General features: G+C 45.0%; 1 protein-coding gene across 18 annotated transcripts in view; it reads right to left on the bottom strand.

The window, feature by feature from the left end:
• Positions 1 to 23,496, bottom strand: part of NCOR1 (nuclear receptor corepressor 1) — a 134,293-nt gene that overhangs the window by 51,826 nt on the left and 58,971 nt on the right. For 12 of the 18 annotated variants that reach the window (XM_064495290.1, XM_064495306.1, XM_064495289.1 and 9 more), the window contains exons 8-19: positions 23,138 to 23,190; positions 22,769 to 22,795; positions 20,686 to 20,752; positions 17,710 to 17,882; positions 16,693 to 16,783; positions 14,730 to 14,908; positions 14,216 to 14,270; positions 13,473 to 13,574; positions 6,903 to 7,030; positions 4,535 to 4,752; positions 3,157 to 3,219; positions 1,215 to 1,354 (exon numbers count right to left, since the gene is read on the bottom strand). In XM_064495290.1, coding sequence (XP_064351360.1) covers positions 1,215 to 1,354; positions 3,157 to 3,219; positions 4,535 to 4,752; positions 6,903 to 7,030; positions 13,473 to 13,574; positions 14,216 to 14,270; positions 14,730 to 14,908; positions 16,693 to 16,783; positions 17,710 to 17,882; positions 20,686 to 20,752; positions 22,769 to 22,795; positions 23,138 to 23,190 — 1,296 coding nt within the window. The remainder of the gene's footprint in view (positions 1 to 1,214; positions 1,355 to 3,156; positions 3,220 to 4,534; positions 4,753 to 6,902; positions 7,031 to 13,472; positions 13,575 to 14,215; positions 14,271 to 14,729; positions 14,909 to 16,692; positions 16,784 to 17,709; positions 17,883 to 20,685; positions 20,753 to 22,768; positions 22,796 to 23,137; positions 23,191 to 23,496) is intronic. The other 6 variants (XM_064495294.1, XM_064495303.1, XM_064495304.1 and 3 more) reach the window with 3 other exon arrangements.

Here is a 23,496-nt window from a genome sequence, read left to right as displayed (position 1 = left end):
TGTGAATACGTTTCATTACATGTTAAAGTATCACATTAGTTATTATTGCCACTAGTCTTACTAGAAACATCTGCGAACACTGTGAAGATGTTAAGCTCAGTGAGGGACACACATTTTGCAAAATTCTAATTTTTGCCTGAAAGCCTGGAATGTAAAAGTGGCGACAAATTTGCCGCTAGGCTGTTCTCCTTGAAGACACGCTCACTCATTTTTAAGAAAATGTCAGCCAAACATTCAGGTCTGAAAACCATAGTTTGTCTGTCATCCTTTCAGTTAAAAACGGCATTCCATGAAAAAGGGGAGGCTAGTTCAGCCTGGAACTCAGACAGCTGCAGAAGCGCTTCTCCTGGAGAGCTGCACGCTCCAGGGCACAGCAGGGGCTCCCGCACAGACAGCTGCTCAAGGGCCAAGATTTGCTAGTCCATTTGTGCTGCTTCATCAAGGACATTCTTAAGTCAAACTGCCATTTAAAAAAGCCCCCAAACTGCAAATGCTCGAAACTTGAAGAATACTCTGAGCACCATGACCAGTGGTGCCCTCCAGACTGGGCAAAGGCACCAGCATGTCACTCACATCATGGATGCAAGTGTCACGACACTGGGAAAAAGACAACTTCTTAATACTTTCATGAAAATAGTTCTGAAGTCATGGAACCCTCAAAGAGCTCTGTGGACTCTGAGAACACTGGAACTTCCTGGTTAAGAAATTTTCCATACTCTAATACTTGCTGGTTTTTAATATTTACCCCACGGAATCTTTCTGAGAAAATGTTTAATATGCCGAATCAACTCATTAAATAAACAGGTCAACAAATGGTCAACAGAACTCCAACTAAAGTTTTCAATTCAAACTCCAAAAGGCTTATACTGTTCAAATCTAGTCTACAGTAATTCAAAAGTACTGAACTGTCATTACTACTAAACCACTCCTTGGGCAGCAAATAAACTGGGGGGAGGATACAGCTCAGGGGCAGAGCACATGCTCCGCAGGCACAAGGTCCTGGGTTCAATCTCCAGCACCTCCATAAAAAGCAAACAAACAAACAAGCCAAATAGTCAATTTGTGCCAAGAAACAGCATATCCTTTACAGGCAGATGCAATTAATAAAAATACAACATAAAAAAATGTAACTCAAAACCAATCTCTGAAGCTAAAAAAACCCTGTTTAAGTAAAAAGCAGTACATAAAAGACCCCCCACCTCTGACATACTCACTTTCTGTTTATGCTGCTGCAAGAGGTTGTCAAGGTTATGTCGCCTTTTATAGTTGAAATAGAAGTTTTTGCACTGGGCTTCACTTTTAGTCCCCACCATTTTGGCAATTGCTGCCCAGTTACGACCATGTTCTACTAGACCTGTATTTCAAGACCAGACCAAACATTAGTTGAACACTCATTTGATAAAGCAAGCGAGAAAGATAACAGAATCAATCGCCACATTCAGGATCACTGACACTAAGAGTGCATCTTCAATTACTTATCGATACACTTCAATACTTACTGAAAGGTAAACGGACACAAGACTCATGAGCAGCTCTACTTTCCTACCCAAAGGGAACGTGTGCTCATTAATGGAGGGCTTACCCTTGTCATCCATCTCCCGAGGGTGGGACCAGCGGCAGACACACAGTAACGGCTCAAACCCTGTGAACCGAGGGCCTAGGTACTGCTAAATCTTTGGAACCAGTATATCAATACAAAGTTAATAAGGTAATCAAATATAAGTGATTAACACAAACTAAAGATATACTCAGGGCTCCATTTATAATCAGCATGTCTTCAGTCCATTCAGTCAAGGAATGCCCTCAAAAATACTAACCAGTTCAAAAAAATAGTAATTGTTGCAATACAAAGCATCACAGAAACCTATGCAATCTGACATTCCTTTCATCAAATAATACATTTATGCACACGTGTATGTGCAAGGAGCATGGGAACATAAATGCATATACACAGAGACATGCTTCAGATGTAGGCGTATCCAAGCAGGAATTTCCAGTACAACTTTAATAACTAACGGGAAAACATCGGTTTTTCAAGGTGAATAGAAGCAGCTTCCTTAATAATGGTAACTGGAGGATCACTTCCAGATCCTGCCTGATGTATGAGTAAGAATGAAGCATGGAGACTGAGCAGTCCCAGGGACGGGCAGCTACCTGAACGAGAGCCCTAGACAGACCTGGCGTCTGCTTACTTCACCACGACACTGTGATGAACGGGTGAGAACAACACATGTGACCACGACCACCACAGACTTGCTAATCGCTGCAAATAAACCTCAAATAAAAGTATTTTGAAGACAGAACACTTCAAACTGCTATATTTTTGACAAAGTTGGTTCATACGATTCTCAAATGTATCACTAATAGAAATACGCTATTGCTAAATAGAAAATAAACCTGAAGTGTGTCACTAAAAGATCAAGCTATTTGCAATAACTTCTCTCTAGAACTACAAGGTAAATCCTCAACCCCTAAAAGAGTTGGTTAATCTTCCCAAGGTTATTCTACTTTAAAAATAAATTATTTTTAGTTATAAAACAATTACTTATCCTATTAGGAATTTTAGTTCAACTTCAATTTGTGTGACATTCATAAGCAACAGCAGGAAACTCTAATGCTGCAGAGTAAGGTGAAGTGTCAGCCGTGGGCGTGTCAGAGGCGGGATGGAATCAAACCTTGCTCTGTCTGGTTACAAAGGTCACACTCTCTCCTCCAGACCTCAGTGCAATCCCACAGCGGTTTATAGTCAAATGCCTTACCAAAATCAAACTGAGAAAGTATCTATCATTCTATTAAAATGCAACTTCAATAATAAAGACTTTTTATATCAATGTCTTCCAAAACAACTTTAATAGCATTGAATCACAATTGTTCTGGAAAACCAAAAACGGCTTGCTTGCTGTCTAATAAAACACACAAAATAAAATGAAAGAGAATCTTAAATTCCTCAGAAGTGGGCCTCTTAAGCAAGGCCCGCTGGGGGACCTTACAGGGCGTCACACCACCAAAAAGCAGTAAGTACACTCCTGAGTTCTATTTACCATTGTGGAAGGGCTTCTCTTTTTTTCCAACTAAAAAGCCATTAGTTCTGCCTCGTTCATTACTAATTACCCTAAAGAAAAACAGCCCTGAGGAACCCGAACTACTATCATTTACCTTTCTTAGCAACTTCCATCTCCTCTTCTGTCCACCGAGAGGTTTCTACAGGTTCCGCAGAGACTGAAACAGAGAGCGCTCAGTGAGGCAGGGGAAAACCGAGGTAAGCCTTCATTATCAATCACAACGCACCAACCACGCAAGCTGTAAGCTGTTCGTGTGACATGAAGCTTGTTTAAAGCTTTAGGGGAAGGAAACTGTGGAAACAGGAGCGTCTCAGCCCCTCCCTCGCCAAACTAGAGGGGGACCCCACACCCCACACCCCTCAGCACTCTCTCTCTCTGTGTTGTTTAACGCTGCATCCAGTAAAAAGAGGGATCACAAACTGAACACTCTCTTCACTACAGAAAGAAAATTGAGGTTGTCAGTCCTGAAACGAGCCCCTGCTGTCTTCCCCTCACAAGTAACAGCACGACCACCCACCAGGCAGGCTCTCAGGCTGACTTTCACATCCTCCCTCCCATCCACCCATCCAAGACAGCCCTGCTCGCCGGGCCTCGGCGCACAACGCCACCGTTCGGCAGGCCCGCTGCCTCCGGCCCCACTCTGACCTCACCTGCGCGTGGGCGCCAGGGCTGTCCTTCTGAAAGGGCAGTCTAGTGACAGATCCTCTATTTAAGCACCTCTGTGAGCTCGCTGCTGTCAGCAAAGCAGGGTGTAACTCAAACAAGGCCCTCCGCAAGCTGCCCCCACCTGCCTGTCCAATCATCTCTCCCATCCATCCTTGCTGCTCCCAGAACCTGCGTCTTCTCTTGTGCTTCACGTTATGATAAACTGGGACCACTGGTGATCCTCATCACTAACATGGTCTCTCTACAAACTACCAAGACGACCCTTAGTGAGAGAGAAAAATGCCTGGACTTTCAGACGCTGTATTCCCTTGTCTAAGAATTTATTCCTGTGAAAAATAACTTAAAAGAAGGAAAATGCTATGTGAATAAAGTTTTTTCATTATAGTTGCTATCTGTATTAGTTTAAAAGGGGGAGGGGACAACCAACTCACTCAGCAACAAGGAATGGCTCAAGAAATCATGCCTTAGAAGAAACAATGGTGACATTTCACAGCCACCAAAAAGTGAACAAGAAGTCGCTGAGAAGCTAGGAAATACCCATGTGCCAAGCTGGAGCAGAAGGGAGCCAAGCGGCACGCACACTAGGGTTACAGCCCAGTCCGAGAGAACCGGCTATGCGAGGGCAGCAGGCCTGGGCTGACGCTCTTTCTCGAAGGATCTGACATCAAAGTCCAACACATTCAAGGCCAGGGTTTCAGAACAGTATTTCCAGGCTGTCAGTGCCAGGGATCCCTGCCGCCTCACCCCAGCGCTGAGGTGGAACCCCACACAAAGCCACGGCCCACTCGCTCGTCTCGTGCACTCACTGGGCTCTGGTGGCGGTGGCAGAGGCGGCGGGGGCTCCTCGGTGGCCGCGGCGGCTGCAGCGCTGGCAGCGGCAGCCTCGTTGGTCATGGACCTGGTGACCCGGCCCTTGCGGCGGCCCTGACTGTTGGCCGTCTTCCGCCCCCGGGGCATGGCCTGCTCCCTCTCCTCAGTCTCTTCTGCCGCACCATCGGTCTTGTCCTTCTCCTTGGGGTTTTCCCTAGGAAAAACAGCGAATGGAACTTCTGTGATTCAGAAGTGCACATACATCAAAGATTACAGCTTTGAAAACTCTTCAATACAAACTGAATAAAACCACCCAATCTCTCAGGCACTTGGACTTCCCATTAGTACAAACTGAACCCTCCCAAAACAGGCTCCTCCTCACCCCTGCTTCCTGCCCCTCATCTGATGCTAACGGCACCACGCTGCTCATAACCACTCCCTTCACAGACCTGACAGCACCTCCAGCTCTTCCCCTCCTTCTTTACTTCCTGTGTGGACCAGTGCCACATTCTGCTCACTGCACCTCACCACTCCGCCTCTGCTCCCCACTAACCCCGTGCTTGTGCAGGACCTTTGTCCCCCATCCACCATCCCAGCACAGCTGCCCGACTCACACCTCCGCTCCATCCGTTCTGTGCTGCTAACAGATCTGTATTATAGCAGAAAGCCTGGCAATAAACCACTTCACCCATTCCAGTCTTACCTCCCCTCACCAACAGGGCCACAGGGACTCCTGAGTGGAGTATACACTTGGGTGTTCATTCAGGCTTTACACAGACGAACCCCCGCCCACCTTCCACTTCTCTTCTTCAGGCACCCACGTTCCAGTCCAATGAAACCATCACCCGCGATTTCTCAAAGAGGCCTATCCGCCCACACTGCTCCCTCTGCTATGCCCACATGAGCCTCCAGCTCCCGCGTGACGTCCTCCACGCTGCCCAGGCGGCACAGGTGAACCTCGGCCTCCCCGCAATCTCCTCACGTGCCTTACTGGTTCCAGTCATTTCTTCCAGGCTCTTTTCTTTTGCTTAAAGAGTACCCGTATCTGGCCTAATTTCCTTACTAGACCATAAGCTACCCAGGAACAGCGTGCATCTTATGCATTTCTGCATCCTCCATAAGCCCCAGCTCGTGTCAGTGATAAATGAGTGTTTGTTAAATAAATTAGAGATTTTAAGAAAATAGTAAAATAAAGAGATGACGGTTCCATATGACCAGAACCCACTGACCATGTGGGAGGATAAAGGTTTAACCTGACTTAAAAAAAAAAAAAAAATTAATAGCGATCATCTTCCTAAAGCAGAAAATTAGAATGGCATGAGTATCCAACTCTCTTAAAAACCACGTCAAGTGATTTAGGCTCTGACACAGACCTTCATGATCTCCGAGAGGATTACGGAAATAATAAATATTAAAAAGAAGAAAACCACTAACACGAGCAACAGCCTGTACTGCTCTCAGACACGTGCTACGTAAAAGCAGCGACACCACAGGAGACCGACCTGCTGTGTGACTCCACTCATGTGAAACTCTAGAAAAGGCAAAGCAGATCAGCCGTCACCAGGGGCTGGGACCGGGCGGAGGGAAGCCAGCGCGAGGGAGCACAGGGGGACGTCCCGGGGTGATGGAAACGCCCTAAGTCACGACTGTGACGGTCACACCAGTGCACACACTTGTCAAAATGCGTCCGCATGTACACTTACAGCTGCTGAAATTTATTCTATGCAAACGATGCCTCAATGAAGCTGATCCTGGAAGGAAAAACTAACACACCAGCTGCTGAGGGACCCCCAGCCCCAGCAGAGTACATACACAAAGGCACCAGCAGTAGCTGACTCTGAGAGGCAGGGTCACAGGTTAATTTTCTTTGTATTTTGCCCTCTTTTCCTGACTTTCTAAACTGAGTAAGAATTACTTTTATAGCCAGGAAAACAGTAACCACCACCACAAACAAACCAGAAAGTCAACTTTATATGGAAAATGAAGTCAATGAAGCTGGACTGTAAGGCATTATATAAATTAAAACCATTTATCAGCATTTTTACACTAATGTATACTACTTGAGATTCAAAAACAAGATCCCGAGGTATCTTCTGAATCAAAGATTAAATCATACTCAGTGTATCTCCACGACAGTGCCTACTACTGCAGCCAGCCCTCCTGAAAAGCAGTAGCTCGTGTCTGGCAGTCAGTCCATTAAGTCAAAAGTTCTACATCCTGGAATATTCCATTCCATTACATCAGGTAACTATCAGACGGTCACAACACACACCCCATTGATTCTTTTATCTAAAATGTTATACCTCCAATAAGGTTTAATCTCATTACTTAAAAATAACTACAACATTTAATTATTTAACTCACTTAGAGTCCTCCTTTTCATCTTTTTCTTCTTCATCTTTCTTCTCCTCTTCTTTTTTTTCTGTTTTTTCTGCTTTATCTTCTTCTTTTTCTTCTACTTTTTCTTCTTGTGAGGGTCGGGCAATTTGCTGCTAGAATGAACCATCATTTGTAAAACTGAAAGGTTAAAGGAATCCTCCTCAAATTGTAATGATGAATAATAAATATCTACACAAAAATTTAATATCCAACTAACATATTAATCATCTGCAATGTAATCAGGGATCATGTATTAAAAATCAGTCTAACAATCTTTAATATTGTCTATATGTATTGCTTAAAAGGCCACACACGTACACTCACAGTGCCTGGACCCACCATGGGAGTGAAATGTTAAGACTGCACTTAGAAATCTAAGGATGGTACTGTCTTTTCGTAATTCCCACATCTAATCTGTCACTCAAGCATTTCAATTCTAGCTTGAAATCTGATAAACTCTAATTTATCAAACCATCCCCTACTAGTGTTAGACACTTACTATGTTCGCAATTTTTCCCTCAATGTGGGTAATACCACAAGAAACATCTGCATGCTTTTACTCCTTTAGGGGAACATTCATTTAATGGAATAATAGATGGCTGTGGTCATTATCAAGACCAAATTTGGAAAAATACTAAGAATAACATAAAGCAAAAAGTAAAACACTCAAGTATGTCTAAGCTGTTAACAACTGTGTAACTGTCAATATGTGTACAGACAGACCAGAAGACACTGAAATTGTGGACTCCTTATCTTTGAGTCTCATTTGAAAAAACTATGACTCTAAAAGATAAAAGTGAAATTAAGTTTGTGTTGAGAATTACCATTTTTGTTTAATTAAGAAATCAAGACCGTCTGACCGAACAGGACTGAAACGCACTCATCAGGACACGCACGGCCGGCCGGCCCGTGTGCACCTCCTCCCAACCCCCAACAAAGCAAAACTTCCTGATTCTTCATAGCATCTCAAAGTCTTTCACTCACTTACCCAGACTAAAATCTAGCTGCTTCTGCAAAGTAACAGAGGCCTTCCTGGCCTCCCCAAGAGGCCCCACCTTCCACCGCCTGCTGGCCCCGGTGCAAGGAAGAGGAATCCGCACCCTCCCTGCTCCCTACGCCGCTTCTGAACACTGATGAGCTGCAGCGTTTTACAAGTACTTCCTTCCACAACTCTCACAAACCTCCCTGCGATGCCTTTCTGCCCCCCTGGCGCATGGACTGACTTTTGGAAGACTCCCGGGAGCACAAGGACAACTTGATCACGAGGCTCATTACGCCCATCGGCGCCTTTTCTACCAACACTGGTCCACGCCCACTACGCCCCACAGGGCACCACCTCCATCAGTGGGTGTGGCCTCACCGCCAAGATCCACAGTCTCCCTCCCACCCACCACCACTCACGTCCCACTCACCCTTCATTTCCACTGTGGCCAAGCCTGCTTTTTGTCTTCGCAACCTCTGATCCCTTTATTCTAGGAGATTCTCAGAGTCTGTAAAGAACTACAGCCACCACTTCAGTCCACCCTTTGCTAAATTGTTTCAATACCAGGATCCACTCACCCGCCTCACCTGACCCTCCCAGCGTCTCGCCCTGGCTACCGGCCAGCTTCTTTCTCTCATCAGCACATGTTACCGCCAGAGAAAACTAAGAAATCAGGAAGGCTTCCAACTTGCACTCTCCAACCATGCTCTGCTTCACACGTAGCAATGTTTTCTTCATCTCTGACTGCCCAGCACACAGCACAGTGGTCACCAGACCTGTTTCGCCCCCACCATCTGTCACTGAGCCAACAAGGTGGACGACCAATGACACACTCTGCCCTCTGCCTAGCAAGCGGGCTTAACCAGAGAACAGTTCATAGCCCCCAGGAAATGGCGGCGAGGTGTCAATTCAGCCAGAGATGAGGAGTCCCTTAGACTTGGGCAGTACGTATAATTCTATCCCCCAACACCTCTCTGCTTCTAATGCCAATCAAGGTTTGGAAGAACGTAAGCCACCCTCACATTCCCGGCTGCTTGAAGCCAGCCAAGCAGACCGTCCTCCCCCTTCCGTGGGGCTGGGACTGAGAGGCAGCTGGAGCAGTGGCTTCACCAGTCCAGGGGAGGGAGAGGGCAGGGCCCCCTCTGAAACACAGCTCCCAGCTCTGCAGAGAGAGGAAATAACCTGGAGAAAGTGGAGAAGCAGTTGGACGGGGCCTGGAGAAGGGAGTGACGCCTCTAGACAGAGCCCTTCGCTCAGCCAGGCACCACCTGCAGCAGTGAGTGGAAGGGGGTGCAAGGGAGCGGGCGCCAGGGAGCACCCACCGGGGCAGGCGCACACCAGGACCCACAGTGATGCCTGCCGCTGACACTGAGCAGAGGAAGGAACAGCCTCTGGGTTTAACAAGCAGTGGTGGGAACTGCTGCTGTTTCAGGCACACCTCTGAGGAAAAGTGCTGATCCCCGTGGTCCGGGGTCCCTGTGGTCCAGGACAGGGGCTACAGCCCATGTCCCTCAGCCCTGTCAGCAGGCTGGCTAGGGCAGAAGCCCGTGGTTTCAAAAGGAAACTCTTTAAGGGCCCCCTAAGAGACACAGGCGCTCCCAATAGCTTCCTATCCAGGTCTCTCCCTCCTTAAGCCCAACACTTAATAGTCAATAAAGAAAGTTTCATTCTGTTAGGGAGGCTCTTCTAATAAGAAACATTTCTGTTAAACAATAAGCTATTCACTATGAACGCCAGGGCATATTATAAAGCAAAATGAAAATTCCAACTAAAAAAGTGCAAGTTACACGCATTTCATGACGGTAAACGGAGAATGAGATCAGTTGCGGCAGGGCCCTCTAGAGCAAGAGCAAACAGCAGTCTATGCTGCGATGTACTGCCACTGTGTCCCACTGGGCACCTAACATTCACACATTCTGCTTCTATTCGCTAAAGTGCTCAAGTCTTCGGAAAGCGGATAAACGAATTTCCACTCAGCAGACAATGAAGTTGCCAAGAAATGGAAAGATTAAATTTAAGAACAAGTAGCTGGTTAACCACGCACGCGAGACAGAAAGGATGAAGGGCTACTTCAGCCACCGACAGCTTTTGTTAACGGCACTTCAGGCAGTAAACAGAAAACATCTTATGCCAATCTTATCAAAACATATTAATAACTAATGCCTTTAAACCACCTGAATTTGAGACTACTTTCCCCAAGAGTGAAAGCTGTCAATCACCAAAAACCCCTCCTGGTGGAAGGCGGGAGGCAGCGGCCATACCCCACCCCCCGGCTGTGCGCGCACACACTCGTGCGCACTCACGCTGCCGTGGCCCGCGGCGTGTCGCTGCTCCCGCTCGCGCAGGGTGGAGGCCAAGGCCCACCACATGAAGGGGCACGTCCAGGCTGCCACAGACACACACGGCCTCTGGGCGTCTACAGCTTTCCCCAGCTGTGCAACCTCTCTAAATCATCCTTTCTAACCCGTGTAGAGCCAACGGTTTAGTCAGAGAGTTGTCCAACTTCAACAACTGCTCCATTTACATAAGCTTGTGCATTCTGGACCCCGCTGGGGACTAAAAACATGCCAGCATACTTAACAGGTAAGACGTTGGCAGCATGGAGGAGTATAAATTCTCGGGGAAAGTAATCAAGTATCTGGAAATGAAGACTGCGGTTTCTAACAATGACTTGCTTTAGTGCAGGTCACTAGCAGGGACCACAGTCATTTTATCTGCATAGGGACAGACTTATCAGATGGGAGTTTATGCTGGAAAGTAAGACAGAATTCTTGTAACAAAAATGTTATACATAGAATCAAATTACCACTTGGCATGTTATTTCTATTTCTGGATGCCAAATACTAACACTGAAGAGTGGCTTTTGACCCTCAACCTCTGATACGCATTCGCTGCTTCAACTAAAACTGATGAAGAACCCCACTCAGCCCCGTCACAGGAGGCCAATAATGCCAACGGTAAACATGGTTTGGGCAGCAGCTAACAGAATTTTGAGAGAAGAGTTAAAGCTTTTGCCAACAATCATCTTGGAAGACAGCTGTAACAGAAGTATGATTATCTCTCATTTCCCTATGATCCTAAAAGTAAAGCTCAGTTTCTGAGTAAATGATATGCAAGGTTCCCTAAGGCAAGAGCAGGTGAAAAATCCAACCTCACAGATGTGGAATCTCTCAGCCAACAGCACACTACGTATTCACCTGCTAAATAAAAATTCCTTCCTACAGGAGAGAGGCTGGGAGTGGGGCGGGGGGGTGGGGGGAGACGCAATCAAACACAAACGTAAGGACAGAGCACAACCTCGGCGGAGCGCAGGCCTACAGCCGGGGGTAAATCTGCTCCCCTGGCGCCGGGGTTGGCGGGGGGGAGGGTCCCTGCTGACTCAGACCTGACTGGATAATGGAGCGGCAAAGCAGGTTCAGGTCAGTGGGTTTCCGTATCCGCCAGGGTAAAACGCTGACTGAAGAATTCTTAACTTGTAAATATGCTTTTTTTTTAAAAAGTCTTTCTAAATTTTTTTCTATACAGCCAATTCTCTATTTCCAACCAAATCTTCCTCCTGCACCGGAGACTCCTGTATCGAACTGCGTACTTTACACCCCCGCATGGACGGGTGCAACAGGCACTTAAGTTCAGCAAGGGCCGATCTCCCCCCAGACCAGCTCCTCTCTTCCCTCAGCCACACCCATCACAGCAACTCCACAAGCCGAGACTTGGCTTGTCTCTGCTAACTGTCAGCAAAACCTGCTGGCCTCACCTCCAAACACATGCCCAGACACTGACCAGTTCTCCCCAGCCCACCACAGTCTAGTCCAAGCCCCTGAAATCATGAAACGAACCCCCACTGGCCTCCCTGAGCCTTCCCTCACCTCCCTTACAGTCTAGTGTCAATGGAGCAGCTGGAAGGAGCCTGTCCCAGCTGGGAACTGGTGCTACTCTTCTGCTCCCAGGCCTCATGGCTGCTGCGCTCACCCAGCATGGGCTCCGGTCACTCAGTGCCACAGGAGAGCGCCCAGAAACGACCACCACCTGACTCCTGAAGAACTGTCCCTCTGTCTCGACACAAGCAATGAAGAAACAGAGGTAAGATTCTTTTGGTCTGGAATGGTAGTTTAAGTCCACCCTTTAACTCCCTCCTCTCCCAAACTCCCAGTAAAACCACCAGAGAAATTTAAAAGTCAAGGAAAAATCAAGGTAATCCCTTAAAAGCTAATGTGAACAGGACTAGCCGGCTGGAACGGCTGCCCAGGGCAGAACCGAGCCCACCTGGGGGCAAGCATCCTAAGGCTTAGGTCAGCGTGAGGGCGCACAAGGACGACCTAAGTTCTGCAGGAGAGAAGGGGCGGGCACACAGGACAGGACGTGAGAAGAAAGCACCACGGTGGGGGGTGGGGGGGGCTCCACAGGACAGGTGCCCACAGAGGGGGTGAGACAGTGCCCTGGCAAGGACAGGAGAGAAAACCAAAGTTTCACCATAACAGAGACACTCGCTGTCCCACAGAACTTCCTGCTCGAACTTTCTCCTCCATCATCACAAGCAACACACTGCTAACCGGCAAAGGGGAGGCATGATAAATATCAAACTGTCTCCTGATGTTCGTTATCTGGGACTGAAAAAATTGATGGTGATACATACAATTTCTAAAAATAAACATTATAAATACTAGTTTGTAATAAGGAAGAAAGCCATTGTTAAAAATCAGTAGCTGAAACTTGTTTAAACCATCTCTGGCTGCAGGCCCCGGACTCCAGGGCCCCCGAGGGCACAGAGCAGCCCGGCCCTGCAGGGGGAGGCGCGCCCTCCCCGCGGGTCCCCATGTCCCCGGCACTGCTCCTGCTCCCCGCGCACTCCCCTCCTCAGCCTCCCTGTCCTTCTGTGGGGGGCAGCCCTGATGGAGGAGGGACCCCTCCGGCCCTACACTCCCGAGCCCCTCGCTCCCTTAGTCCCCAAGAGTGGCCGCCAGGCGGCTGGCCAGCCATGGGGGGGGGGGGGGCAGAGCAGTCTTTAAAGTACTGATACTGAACTGCACGCACGTGTGGAAACATATACTACATTGTATTGAAAACAATCTTTTTAGGTCAGTGCTTTGTAACACTTAAACTACCTAAACCCCAGAAGAGAAGTTAATCTGAAATAAAACCAGGTGCCAGGTATCTGGCTGAACAACCCCTGCTGCCAGCACCAGGAGGTACTTCTCTCCTTGCCCCACCTGCCTCTCCTCAGACGAAACACCGGGTGAAGACGGTGTAGCACATAAGGTGTCATGTTCTCATATTTAATTACATTACTAGTGTTAACTCTGACATATGCAATTTCAATAGCATGGACATATCAAACTTTCCTTATCAGTTTTACTATGCTAGAAACTTAAAATAATTCAAAATAGAAAATATAACACATTAAATATGTATTAACTTCAAAATAATGAAAAACATGGTCATAACATCCTAATGAACTTAACAGAAACGTCAATCCCTCAAGTGCAATTATGACATGCAAGTCTCCTGTGATAACATTTTTCATGCTCCTATTTCCATCAGTCCTGAAGTAGCTTCCACGTAACAATGAAACACACCTGGTTTCTTCCTCGGCGTTTTCCATAGTTTCTTCTTACTAGGGCTTTATAATTCTCATTTTTCTTGGTTAAGTAGTAATACAAAACACAATCAGGAACACTCTACAAAAAAAATTCTTTTTGAGGATCCAACAAAATAAAATTTTTTAAAAATCAAGTATCGCTTTCGAGGAAAATCTCCAGTATCCTGGAAGTATAACTTGAAGAAAAACACACAAAGCATAACTAGGCTCCAAAAATATATATACTGTATCTACTATTTTAATGGACAGTTACAGCTGTCTTCATACAAATTATGGAAAAGATACCAGGAACTATTAGAACATACAAGCACTTTATTAGCCAGTATCTAAATTATCTTTCTTCTTGCACATATGTAAACATTCAAAATGTCTCTTTAAATATTTTGCTCAAAAACACTACGTCCAATCTACTGTGGAAAAAATTCAAGGAAAATCAGGACTCTGAAATTTTAATTAGAAATTTAATGAGGTTCAAAAAGCACTGTAATCTCTGTGTTTTTATGGAAATATAGTATCAGGTCATTTTTTGTTAACCATGAAAATGTGTCTGCTTAGAATCTGTCATCGTCTAATTGTAAACATCACTGAACTATGCATGTGAGATTCTTTTCTGTATCAAGCCCTCTGCAAAAATCAGTTCTATCTAATTACTTCTGCGCATCAGAACACAAAAGTTCCAAAGCAGCAACCATCACAAACTTGTCAACATTCATTTCTTACCTTCCTTTCCAAGTAAGATGCAATTAGTCCAAAGTTTTTTGGATGCTGGATAAACCTGAGTAAAAGAAAAACAACACACAAACATTTAGCCGCTTAAAAAGAGGGGGAAACACACTTGGGAACAGAAATGTTATGCAGACTACTTCCTAGTGACTCCTAAACGCCCTCAGTGCCCTTTCAGAGGGCAGGCTTCTGGGCACTGTCTGCCTGAAACAGCTGGACTGGTCTGTGGCAGGGCACAGAAACGCTCCCCGGGTGACTCAGATGCCACCCAAGTTTGGATGCCACTCTTAAAATAACTCCGTAAGCCCACTCCTACCTGTTACCTATGTCCCCACCTATAAACGTATGGGAAGATCAGATCGAATCCATCCCCTCTGCTTTCCACAGGGTCCATTCAAACGCCAAACAGGGCCAAGTTTTGGCGGAAACAATTCAACTTACAAGTAAATGCTAATACCTTTTACTAACTTTCGTAAGCTTTTATTAGAGAATAACTTAAAATTCAAATTACTTGTCCTTAAAGATCTCCTTCTCGTGGTCAGTCCAAACATTCATGAATTGCCTGTCTTTGTAAACCTTCATAGGATCTTCCATCAGCCCATTCATGTTGATGAACTTGACCCGTCTTTGTTCTGCATCAAACATCATAGGGGGGATCACAGAGAGTTGTCGCATTTGTTTCTCATTATTCTGCAAAAAAAAAAAAAAAAAAAAAAGAAGGAAATGCAATTTACACAGAATAAAATGTAAAGAAATCCACACAAAAACACCAGGTATGTAGTTTAACGACAAGAGCAGTGGTAGCATAGAGGGGAGGGTATAGCTCAATTGGTAAAGTGCGTGCTTAGCATGCCTGAGATCCTGGGTTCAATCCCCAGAAAATTCTCTAAGAATAAATAAATCTAATTACCTCCCTACACCAAACAAACAAACAAACAAGAGCAGTGGTACCATAACACCTAACATACAGCAATTACACACATATCTAGTAAATACTCATTGGAACAGCAGAGGCAGAGTGCACACTTCTTTTTTTATAATCCACTACTACAATTTGAGAAGAGGTCTTTCCTTAAGTGAAGCTGATACTTCAGTTAATAGATTCTAGACCTAAAGGACACGTAATGTCAGTCACTGAAGTGACAACCGTGAAGCATTCACTAACGCTTACTCATTTGAGCAAGTCTCAACGTCATTTTAGAGAACAACAAACGGAAAACTAAGCAGACACCCAAACTTTAAGGTCACTGATTTTAAATTAAACTTACCGAAGCATTAAACGCCTCCTGCTAATCTTACGCAATCCTTCCATTGAAAATTCAAGACTATTATTCTTAGAATTTCAACAAAAACTTTTATTTTTATAATTTTCCCCAAAGTTTAATTCAGTAAGCTTATAAGCACAAACTTCCATGAGAAAACTTTTACCAAAATTGTAAGTACTGACCCCAGTACAAGGCGAGGTTCTTCCCTGAAACTTCCCTCACAGAAGTGGACACTGTCAAAGTCAAGTCCTTACAAAGGCTCTAATTTCACAGGGGACACTCAACCGGTCTGAACACCGAAGTGTGGTTTGGGGCAGACCCATCAGCTTGAAATCACCTCCACTGTCACCAGTTTTGGGTGCTTACAGATAACCCCTAGAGAATCGGTCCAAAAATGGCCAAGAAATTTGGCACAGACTTAGTCATCACTGCGAAGGCTACCGCCACAAATTTTGAAACATACAGCAATAAGTAGTGTCTTTGACTATTAAATAAGCATGGCTTTCAGAATTTAGAGATGAGGTTTTAAAAAAGCCGTATTATAAAATCAAAACTAGCAAAACTCAACAGATAGTAGGTGGCTTTTGGACCGACCTTCAGAGCTAGTGTGAACACAGCCTGGAAGACTCCATGCTAGGACCTGACATCTGCTCCTACGCAGCGCTGATTCACTGGCATCCTACCACTCCTCTCCCCCAGGCTCTCCCCCAGCTCAGCTGGCCAGAGACCCCCTCCGGACACTCCCCAGAACCTCAGGTTCACAACGTGCCAACACCTACAAGACACACACTCCTTTGCTATTTTAGGAAACAGCACCACCAGCTCAGTCCTCAGACCCCGAAACTAGGCAGCCACTGTCCACGTCCTTCTCGCCCCCACCCTTGTCCGTCCATTCTCCCTGCTGTCGGCCCCCTCCCGGCCACCTCTACCACAGCTACCCTGACTCAGGTCCTTGCTTTTACCCTAACAGCCTCCTTACCTCTTTCCAGGCCTCCCTGCCGCCAAGGTCATCTTTGTAAAATGCCAACAAGATGACACGGCTGCCTTGTTTAAAACCTTTAATGACTAGTCACAAACTCTGGGACAATCCAAACTCCATTAACGTTCCCTCATTTATATACAAATAAACTCTTAGTTCATGCAGTGTGAGGCTAAAATGTCTCAATAATCAATGAATTAACTTGAATTATAATCGATGAACTGTCTTACCTCCTGTTCAGAGAGCCCATCAATGATCTCAGAAATCTCATGTTCACTCCTAGCGATGGTGGCTGAAAGGCCAGCTCCCCTCTGCCCAACTCTAAATGTGAGGGGGAGATCACAGATATATTTAAGGGCCTTTTACAAAGAAGACATACCAGTCACATTACTTTCACATTGATTCCTTTTCAGGACGGGACTTTTTCTACCCAACTGGAAGCCAGAGAAGAAACCTCAAGTGCTAGTGAGTAACCCCCTTTGAGCCATGTTCTGGCCATCTACCTGCACAATTAGTAACAACTCAAATGCTGAGATTAAGATTCGAGGGTTCCATGTTCAAGTGCAAATGGCAGAACTATTATTCATGGGAGACTTTCGGTAGACCACAGTTACAGGTGTCATTTCCATTTCAAATAGCAGTCTTCTGTCTGCCTTCCAGAGAACACAAAAGCAGACTTAGAGAGACACACAGAACATGTTCAAAGGGAGGGAGAAAGACACAGTCACCCTCCCTCACAAAACCTCCACTGTCCCTAGAGGGGACTGACTGCACCGCTCATTTACATGAGGCAGTGAAGAGGGAGGCGCGGGCTCCGCCACTGCACACACGTGGTTCTCTGAAAGCAAGAACCAGTCAGAAACTATGCACCCACATCAAAGCACTTCTGAATTAACAAGCAGTTTAATACTTCTGATTATGCTGGGAGGTTAACGAGGGACTGTGAAATACCCAAGTCTATTCTTATTAACCGTCATTTCCCAATGAATGGGCATTTTCAAGAACTGAAGAATTAATTTGAAAATACTCACTTAAATTTGGATTAAACAGCATGACCAAATATAAAAAGTTAAAACTAAACTCACCAAGACATGAACTTTGCTAGCGGATAATTAAGTTTTATGTTCACAATAAAAGTTCCTCATGAACTGTCTTAATAATTAGATTCCAGAAACGGTAAACGCTGAGAAAGACTGGAAGCAGGACTGAAAGGGACACGGCGAGGCGCGCGGCACCGCCCCGCTTACCGCTGAAACCGCTCCTGCTGCTCCCGCTGCTTGCGGATCTCCGGGAACTGCTTCTCGTAGTACTCCCGTGTCTTGCTCTCTCTGGCTTTCCTCCGCGGGTTATTTTCCATTCTGTCCACTTTCTTCTCCCACGCCTCCATGAGCTGATCGTAACGCTGGCAGATTTTTTGTTCCTATTAAATACCCGTAGCAAATTAATAATTACACTAAACTCCGTGATTCTGACAAACCTAATTTTAAAGTCAATGTTACTTCTTAAGGCTAAGTCAGAAGTACACTCGGGCTATAACTGTGAACAAAAAGCTGTCCTTGATCTGAAAAAGGAGAGAGAAAGGGAACATTTTCTATGCAAGATCAACACAGAACCTATGTCGGCTGCATTTTTAAGTTAACTTTAAGACTATACAAATTACAAACTGCACGATGAGCCGCTGCTGGCAGGTGGCCAGCTACGGTTACTACTTTCCTGATGACAAACTACACCTTCGTTATAACAAAGACGGAAAATTAGAAAGAGAAACATGTAAACAGTTCCTAATCCCAAAGGCAACGATATTAACATTTTGTTGTTACCTTTCCCGTCTGTCAGAGGAAACACGCACACTTAACCCGCTCCTCCACTGCTGGGAGTTTGGGTTACTTGCTTTTTCTTATTATAAATAATGGTATATAATGAACACTTTTGACAGTCCAGAAAAGGCAGGAATTGGTTGTACTTTATGATAAAAAGAAATCCAGTAAACTGCGTGAAATTAAGAATTCATGCTTTTAGAGAAATGAGTAATGTATGACCTCATTTTCTAAACAGAGAAGAAAAGAACGACTCGAACCCTCCACTACAGCCCAAAGTGTGTGAGGGACCCACGGAAACCTGCTCCCACTGCCATCTCAAGGAAGTGGCACCAGAGGACAGCATGGTCCTCCTCACCTCCCTGCCTGTCCTCTGGGCTCTGCACCTTCTCTCCAGCTCTACCGCCACCCCCTCGGTCCAGGCCAACGACATCCCTCATCTGGAGCCAACTCCGGCCTCCTACATGACTCCCTCGCCTCCTGAGCGCTGTGACCAGATGCAAAGTCTTAAAATACAAACCTGAGTGCTTCACCCCCTCAGTTCAAACTTTTAACAGATGCCCTCAGGATCTCACCCAGAGTCCCCGCATGACCCCAGCCTCCCGCAGCGGCCAGCCCAGTGCTCCGTCTGAACCTGCCACACTCCCTCCTCGCCCCAGACCTTCACTTCAGCTGCTCCCTCTGCTCGTTCCGTCTCCACAGCACTGCTTTCTGGGGGCACATCCCCTCACGATTCCAGTCTACATCAGCTGCCCTGTGCCACCGCATGACCACAACACGGTCACCTCCTGCTGCCACAGTGGCCCTGGTGACACCTTGGGCTCCCCAAGGGCTAAAGCCATGTGGCCCTCCTGCTCCCGTTGTAGGATGACACGTGGGACAGAAGATACAGCCAGTAAATGATCATTAAGCCTGTCAGTGAGCAAGTAAGCTTCACACTAAATACCATGCAGTGTGAAGACACGGTCTGCGCTTCAGTGCTGGCCTCTCCAGATCGCAAATTTAGCAATCACCACAATTACAACAAAATTACTGGATAGAGAAAAAAAGCTGGGGGGGGGAGGGTGGGTATAGCTCAGTGGCAGAGCACCAGGTCCCGGGTTCAATCCCCAGTACCTCCGTTAAAAAAATAAGTACGTAAATCACCCTGTTATCACCTTCCACACACACAAAAAAACCTTAGCTGACTTCTTATTTAATATTTGTATGTTCTTGGCCAAAAAAAAAAAAAAAAAGTCAAGGCCAGTAACTTAAAGTATCTGATGTAGAGAAGGAACTAGTGTTCCCAGTGGGGAGGGGGAGGGGGAGGGGCAAGACGGAGGGGGAGGAGTAAGAGGTGCAAACCATCAGGTATAAAACAAGCTGCAAGGGTGGGCTGTACGGCCTGGGGGGTGCGGCCAGTGTTTTACAGTCACTATAAATGGAGTACGGCCTTTAAACATTTGTGAATCGCTATACTGTGTACCTGTAATGTGTCATACTGTACATCAACTATTCAATTTTTAAAATATGATATTGTAGAATAAATACATAAATAAATTTTCAAAAATAAAATTTCTTTAAAAAATTTATCTGAAGCATTAGGCTGGCAAATCAGAATGTTAGAAGTTATGCATCAAATAAAACCTGCTGACCCCTGAGCTCTACAATTCATTAAACTGTCAGGTCCTTTCACGTAAGATACAAAGTTCATTTCTGATGTGAATCAAAGAGCATCACTGTGGGGGGAGGTAGAGCTCAGTGGCAGAGCGCATGCTCAGCATGCACACGGTCCTGGGTTCAATCCCCAGTACCTCCATTAAAATAAACAACAACATCATTTATTCACTAGACAACAATTTAAATAAGTCATTTGTCTAAAATCAGTATGAACATACTATGAGAACAAGAATACCAGCATTATATTTTCTGTAACTTAATTTTCATGAAGATTATAACCACAAAACTTTTGGACTGCAAGCCATATGATAAATAAGAGAAACACTGTGAATTTGAAAAAGCTGAACTTTAGGTGACCCAGTTTCTAATAATAAAGAACAGAGATGTCTCACCAGCATGACCATGACTTACCCACATCTGTTTGAGGGCTAAGAGACTAAAGGTAGATCATCCTACTTCTCTTTCATGCTTTTTTAACTACTCACCATTTTCTTTATTTTGGCTGGATGGAAATGTTACACACAGATGACCAAAGAAAGTAACTTGATAATGACAGTACGTGTGAATCACGGTATCAAAACGTTGCTAGCGTGAGATTTATATTCAAGTCACATCTAGAGTCACTTTCTAAGTCAGACCTGCCCTTAAGCACGCTCAGGAGCCGCCCCCACCACCGGGGGAGCGGACGCCTGCAGAAGCCCGGACGGGAAGCGGCACAAAGTTCAGGGAACAAGGATAGGGCCTCACCCTTTGTTTTCTTGCATGATTTCTTCTTTTAAAAAATAAAATGAGTTTTTTCCTCATCACCTGGTTTCTAGAAGAGAAAAATATGGTTGTATGACATTAAGAAAAAGAATAATTTAATAATGCATTCACTTTTTTACTTTCAGAGACACTGAAAAACAAGCAAAGATCACGTAAGATTACATGATGCAATCAAAGCTAATTCTGTTTTCGCCCTGCAAGATAAGACTGCTGCAGTGATTAGAAATGACTAAAATTCCTCCCATTCTACAGCAAGACTTTATAAAATAGTTAATTTTCAATTATGACATTCAGTTATAAGGCAAATATTATTTTCGAGTTCTAACTACACGGCTACTGATTCTTGAGCACCCTGGTGATGTAAGCGTCCCGGCACACTCCTGGAGGAAGGGAGGCAGAAGAGAAGGGAAAACCACTAAAGCCACCTCCCTGCCTCAGTAATGTACCAACTCAGAGAGACGCGACCTCTGCCTTACACAGAAGGTTTCCTTCCATCACAGAAACAACACAGCCCGCACTGAGAAGTGACGGACAGCAATGGGGCAGGACAGGGTGACGTCTCCTGCGTCTAATGTTAACGGTTTCACTTTGTAAACGTGAAGCTCTGTAACCCTCAGAAACAAGACATGCAGGTTCACATATAAATACTTAGACCCCAGCTACTTCCAGAAAGGATTTCAAGCTGATTATTCAAATATAAATAAAAAGCCAGGGCAAGTAGCAGTAATTTTTTGCATTATCTGCCACCCAGGACTAACAGTGACACTGGCTCCACTCAATAAGCATGGACAGTCAGGAGCTGGCTATATGGAAAAGCAGCCGAGAGATGAAGAGAATTATTAAAAGGCACATTTGCTATTTCATACAAAGCAAATGACGGCGATGGGAGAAGAGCTACTGAACAACTCGGGGATGCATGCAGCTGAGGACATGGTCTCCACAAGGCGGCGGACAGCGGAAGAGGCACAACCATACACTCCGTGTGCGCGCACTGTCAGCACACGCTACTCAAAGGCAGGTGACAGTCAGGAAGTATAATTTAACATGTTTCCTAAGGATTTTAATGAAGAACCCCATCTCAGGAGTGCAGTAGGCAATGCAGCCAACATGAAATAAATCAGACAGGGCTGCTCTGCAGCTCATATGGGGGAAAGGGCAGAACACAAACGTTAACAGAAGCTTTGTGAAAAAAAATAATTAAAAGTAGCCAACTAGATTTTACCTGCTATTCTCTTTAAAAAATAAAAATGTTAGAACAGCTAAGCAGTTCCAAAACAAGGCCTATTTTATACGAGTTCTGCCTAACCCACTTCTGAGGGTTGTCAAGACCACAGCAGCACCTCTCAGAAAACTCTAAGTATATGACTTTTGCTACGAACCTCTTACTCAACAAGAGATAAATTATTCAAATTTCAATGTTTTTCATGCATACTACCATGCAAATTATATTTGCCACCAGTTCTGCAAAGTAGTCAACTACTGCACATACTCAGGAAGAAATTCAAAAAAAAAAAAAAAAAAAAAAAAAAGAAAAAAATATATAAATAAATAGCAACGTGCTCATCAGTAACTGTACTCATAAATAATTATAATGTTCTGGTTATACTTAATAAAACATATAAAGTAGAAATATCACATTTTTGTTACAAAGAATAGTTCATCTAAAATTCTCTTAAAATATGATAATTAAAAAAAAAATACCTATCTAGCTTCCTCTCTTACTTCAATCAGATCAAGAAATTAGGTTTTCTTTTCACTTATTTTCTTATTCCAAAATGTGCATCCAGAGAGGCCTGGTGTCTGGGATGAGCAAGGCTAAGCCAGCTACACCTGGAGCGGCCCCTCACCCACGTGAGGGGCTGAGCGCTCCCGAGGCACCAGGACGTGGAACGGCAGCAGGGTCTACAAATACCGTCATTAGCAAGAGGCATGGAAGGGGTTTCCCTAGAATAGGGTTTGGATAATGATAAAGTGATCCGTGGCACTTCTACTTTGCAATGGCAGATGTGGCTTGGTGGGGACGGTGTCATCACTAGTCTTAAATGAAAAAGCTTCATTATCTTACTTCATCATGCGCCTTGCAGGTACTCCACTGAAAAAAAGACAAAACAGGAGGCAAAAAATTCAAGCCTCAAGGTAAGCCATTTCAATGTTAAGTATCACCTTTTTTTTTTTTTTTTACTAGCAGATGATAAAACCAGCTAGTTTTATGCAATAATTTATTTCATTTTTTGGCCTCGGAAACTCAAAGCTGTTACCCCAACCCCCAAGAAGCCAGAGGAAGATAACATACAGTAAAATGACAGCAAATTACACGAATCTAAAACACACCTACGCTATATTATAATACTACGTCAGCAGGTAACGTAAAAATGGTCTCTCTACAGAATATATGGTCTTTAACTGAAGAACTCCAAAGATGACAAATACTTACGCCTTGATGTTCTCATGGTACACCTTGGTGTCTGATGGCTGGTTATAGAGTGGCTGTAAAAGAAATCAAACATTTATGTGTAACATGCTGCACACATCGAGACGGAAACAAGCGGTCTCTGCTCTAACGGCAGCCTAGGCAAGGGACTAACGGGTCTTCACAACAGACTCCAGGCGTCTGGGTTCCCCGAATAACTCTGCTCACCCCGTCTCCTGACACTGTGTAAGGAAGTTCGCAGATTCACTGTCCCCCAAAATAAGTATGTTCATTCATGGATTTTTTACATTTCAAAGGCAAAGGGGGATCAAACACCGTTACTGTCCTAACAGTCTGATTCAAAGAACTTTCTGTTCTGTGCC

Source organism: Camelus dromedarius, chromosome 16 (assembly GCF_036321535.1).
Source record: "Camelus dromedarius isolate mCamDro1 chromosome 16, mCamDro1.pat, whole genome shotgun sequence".
NCBI lineage: Eukaryota > Metazoa > Chordata > Mammalia > Artiodactyla > Camelidae > Camelus > Camelus dromedarius.
The sequence above is the reverse complement of the archived record's forward strand: the minus strand, read 5'-3'. Positions and strand labels throughout refer to the sequence as shown.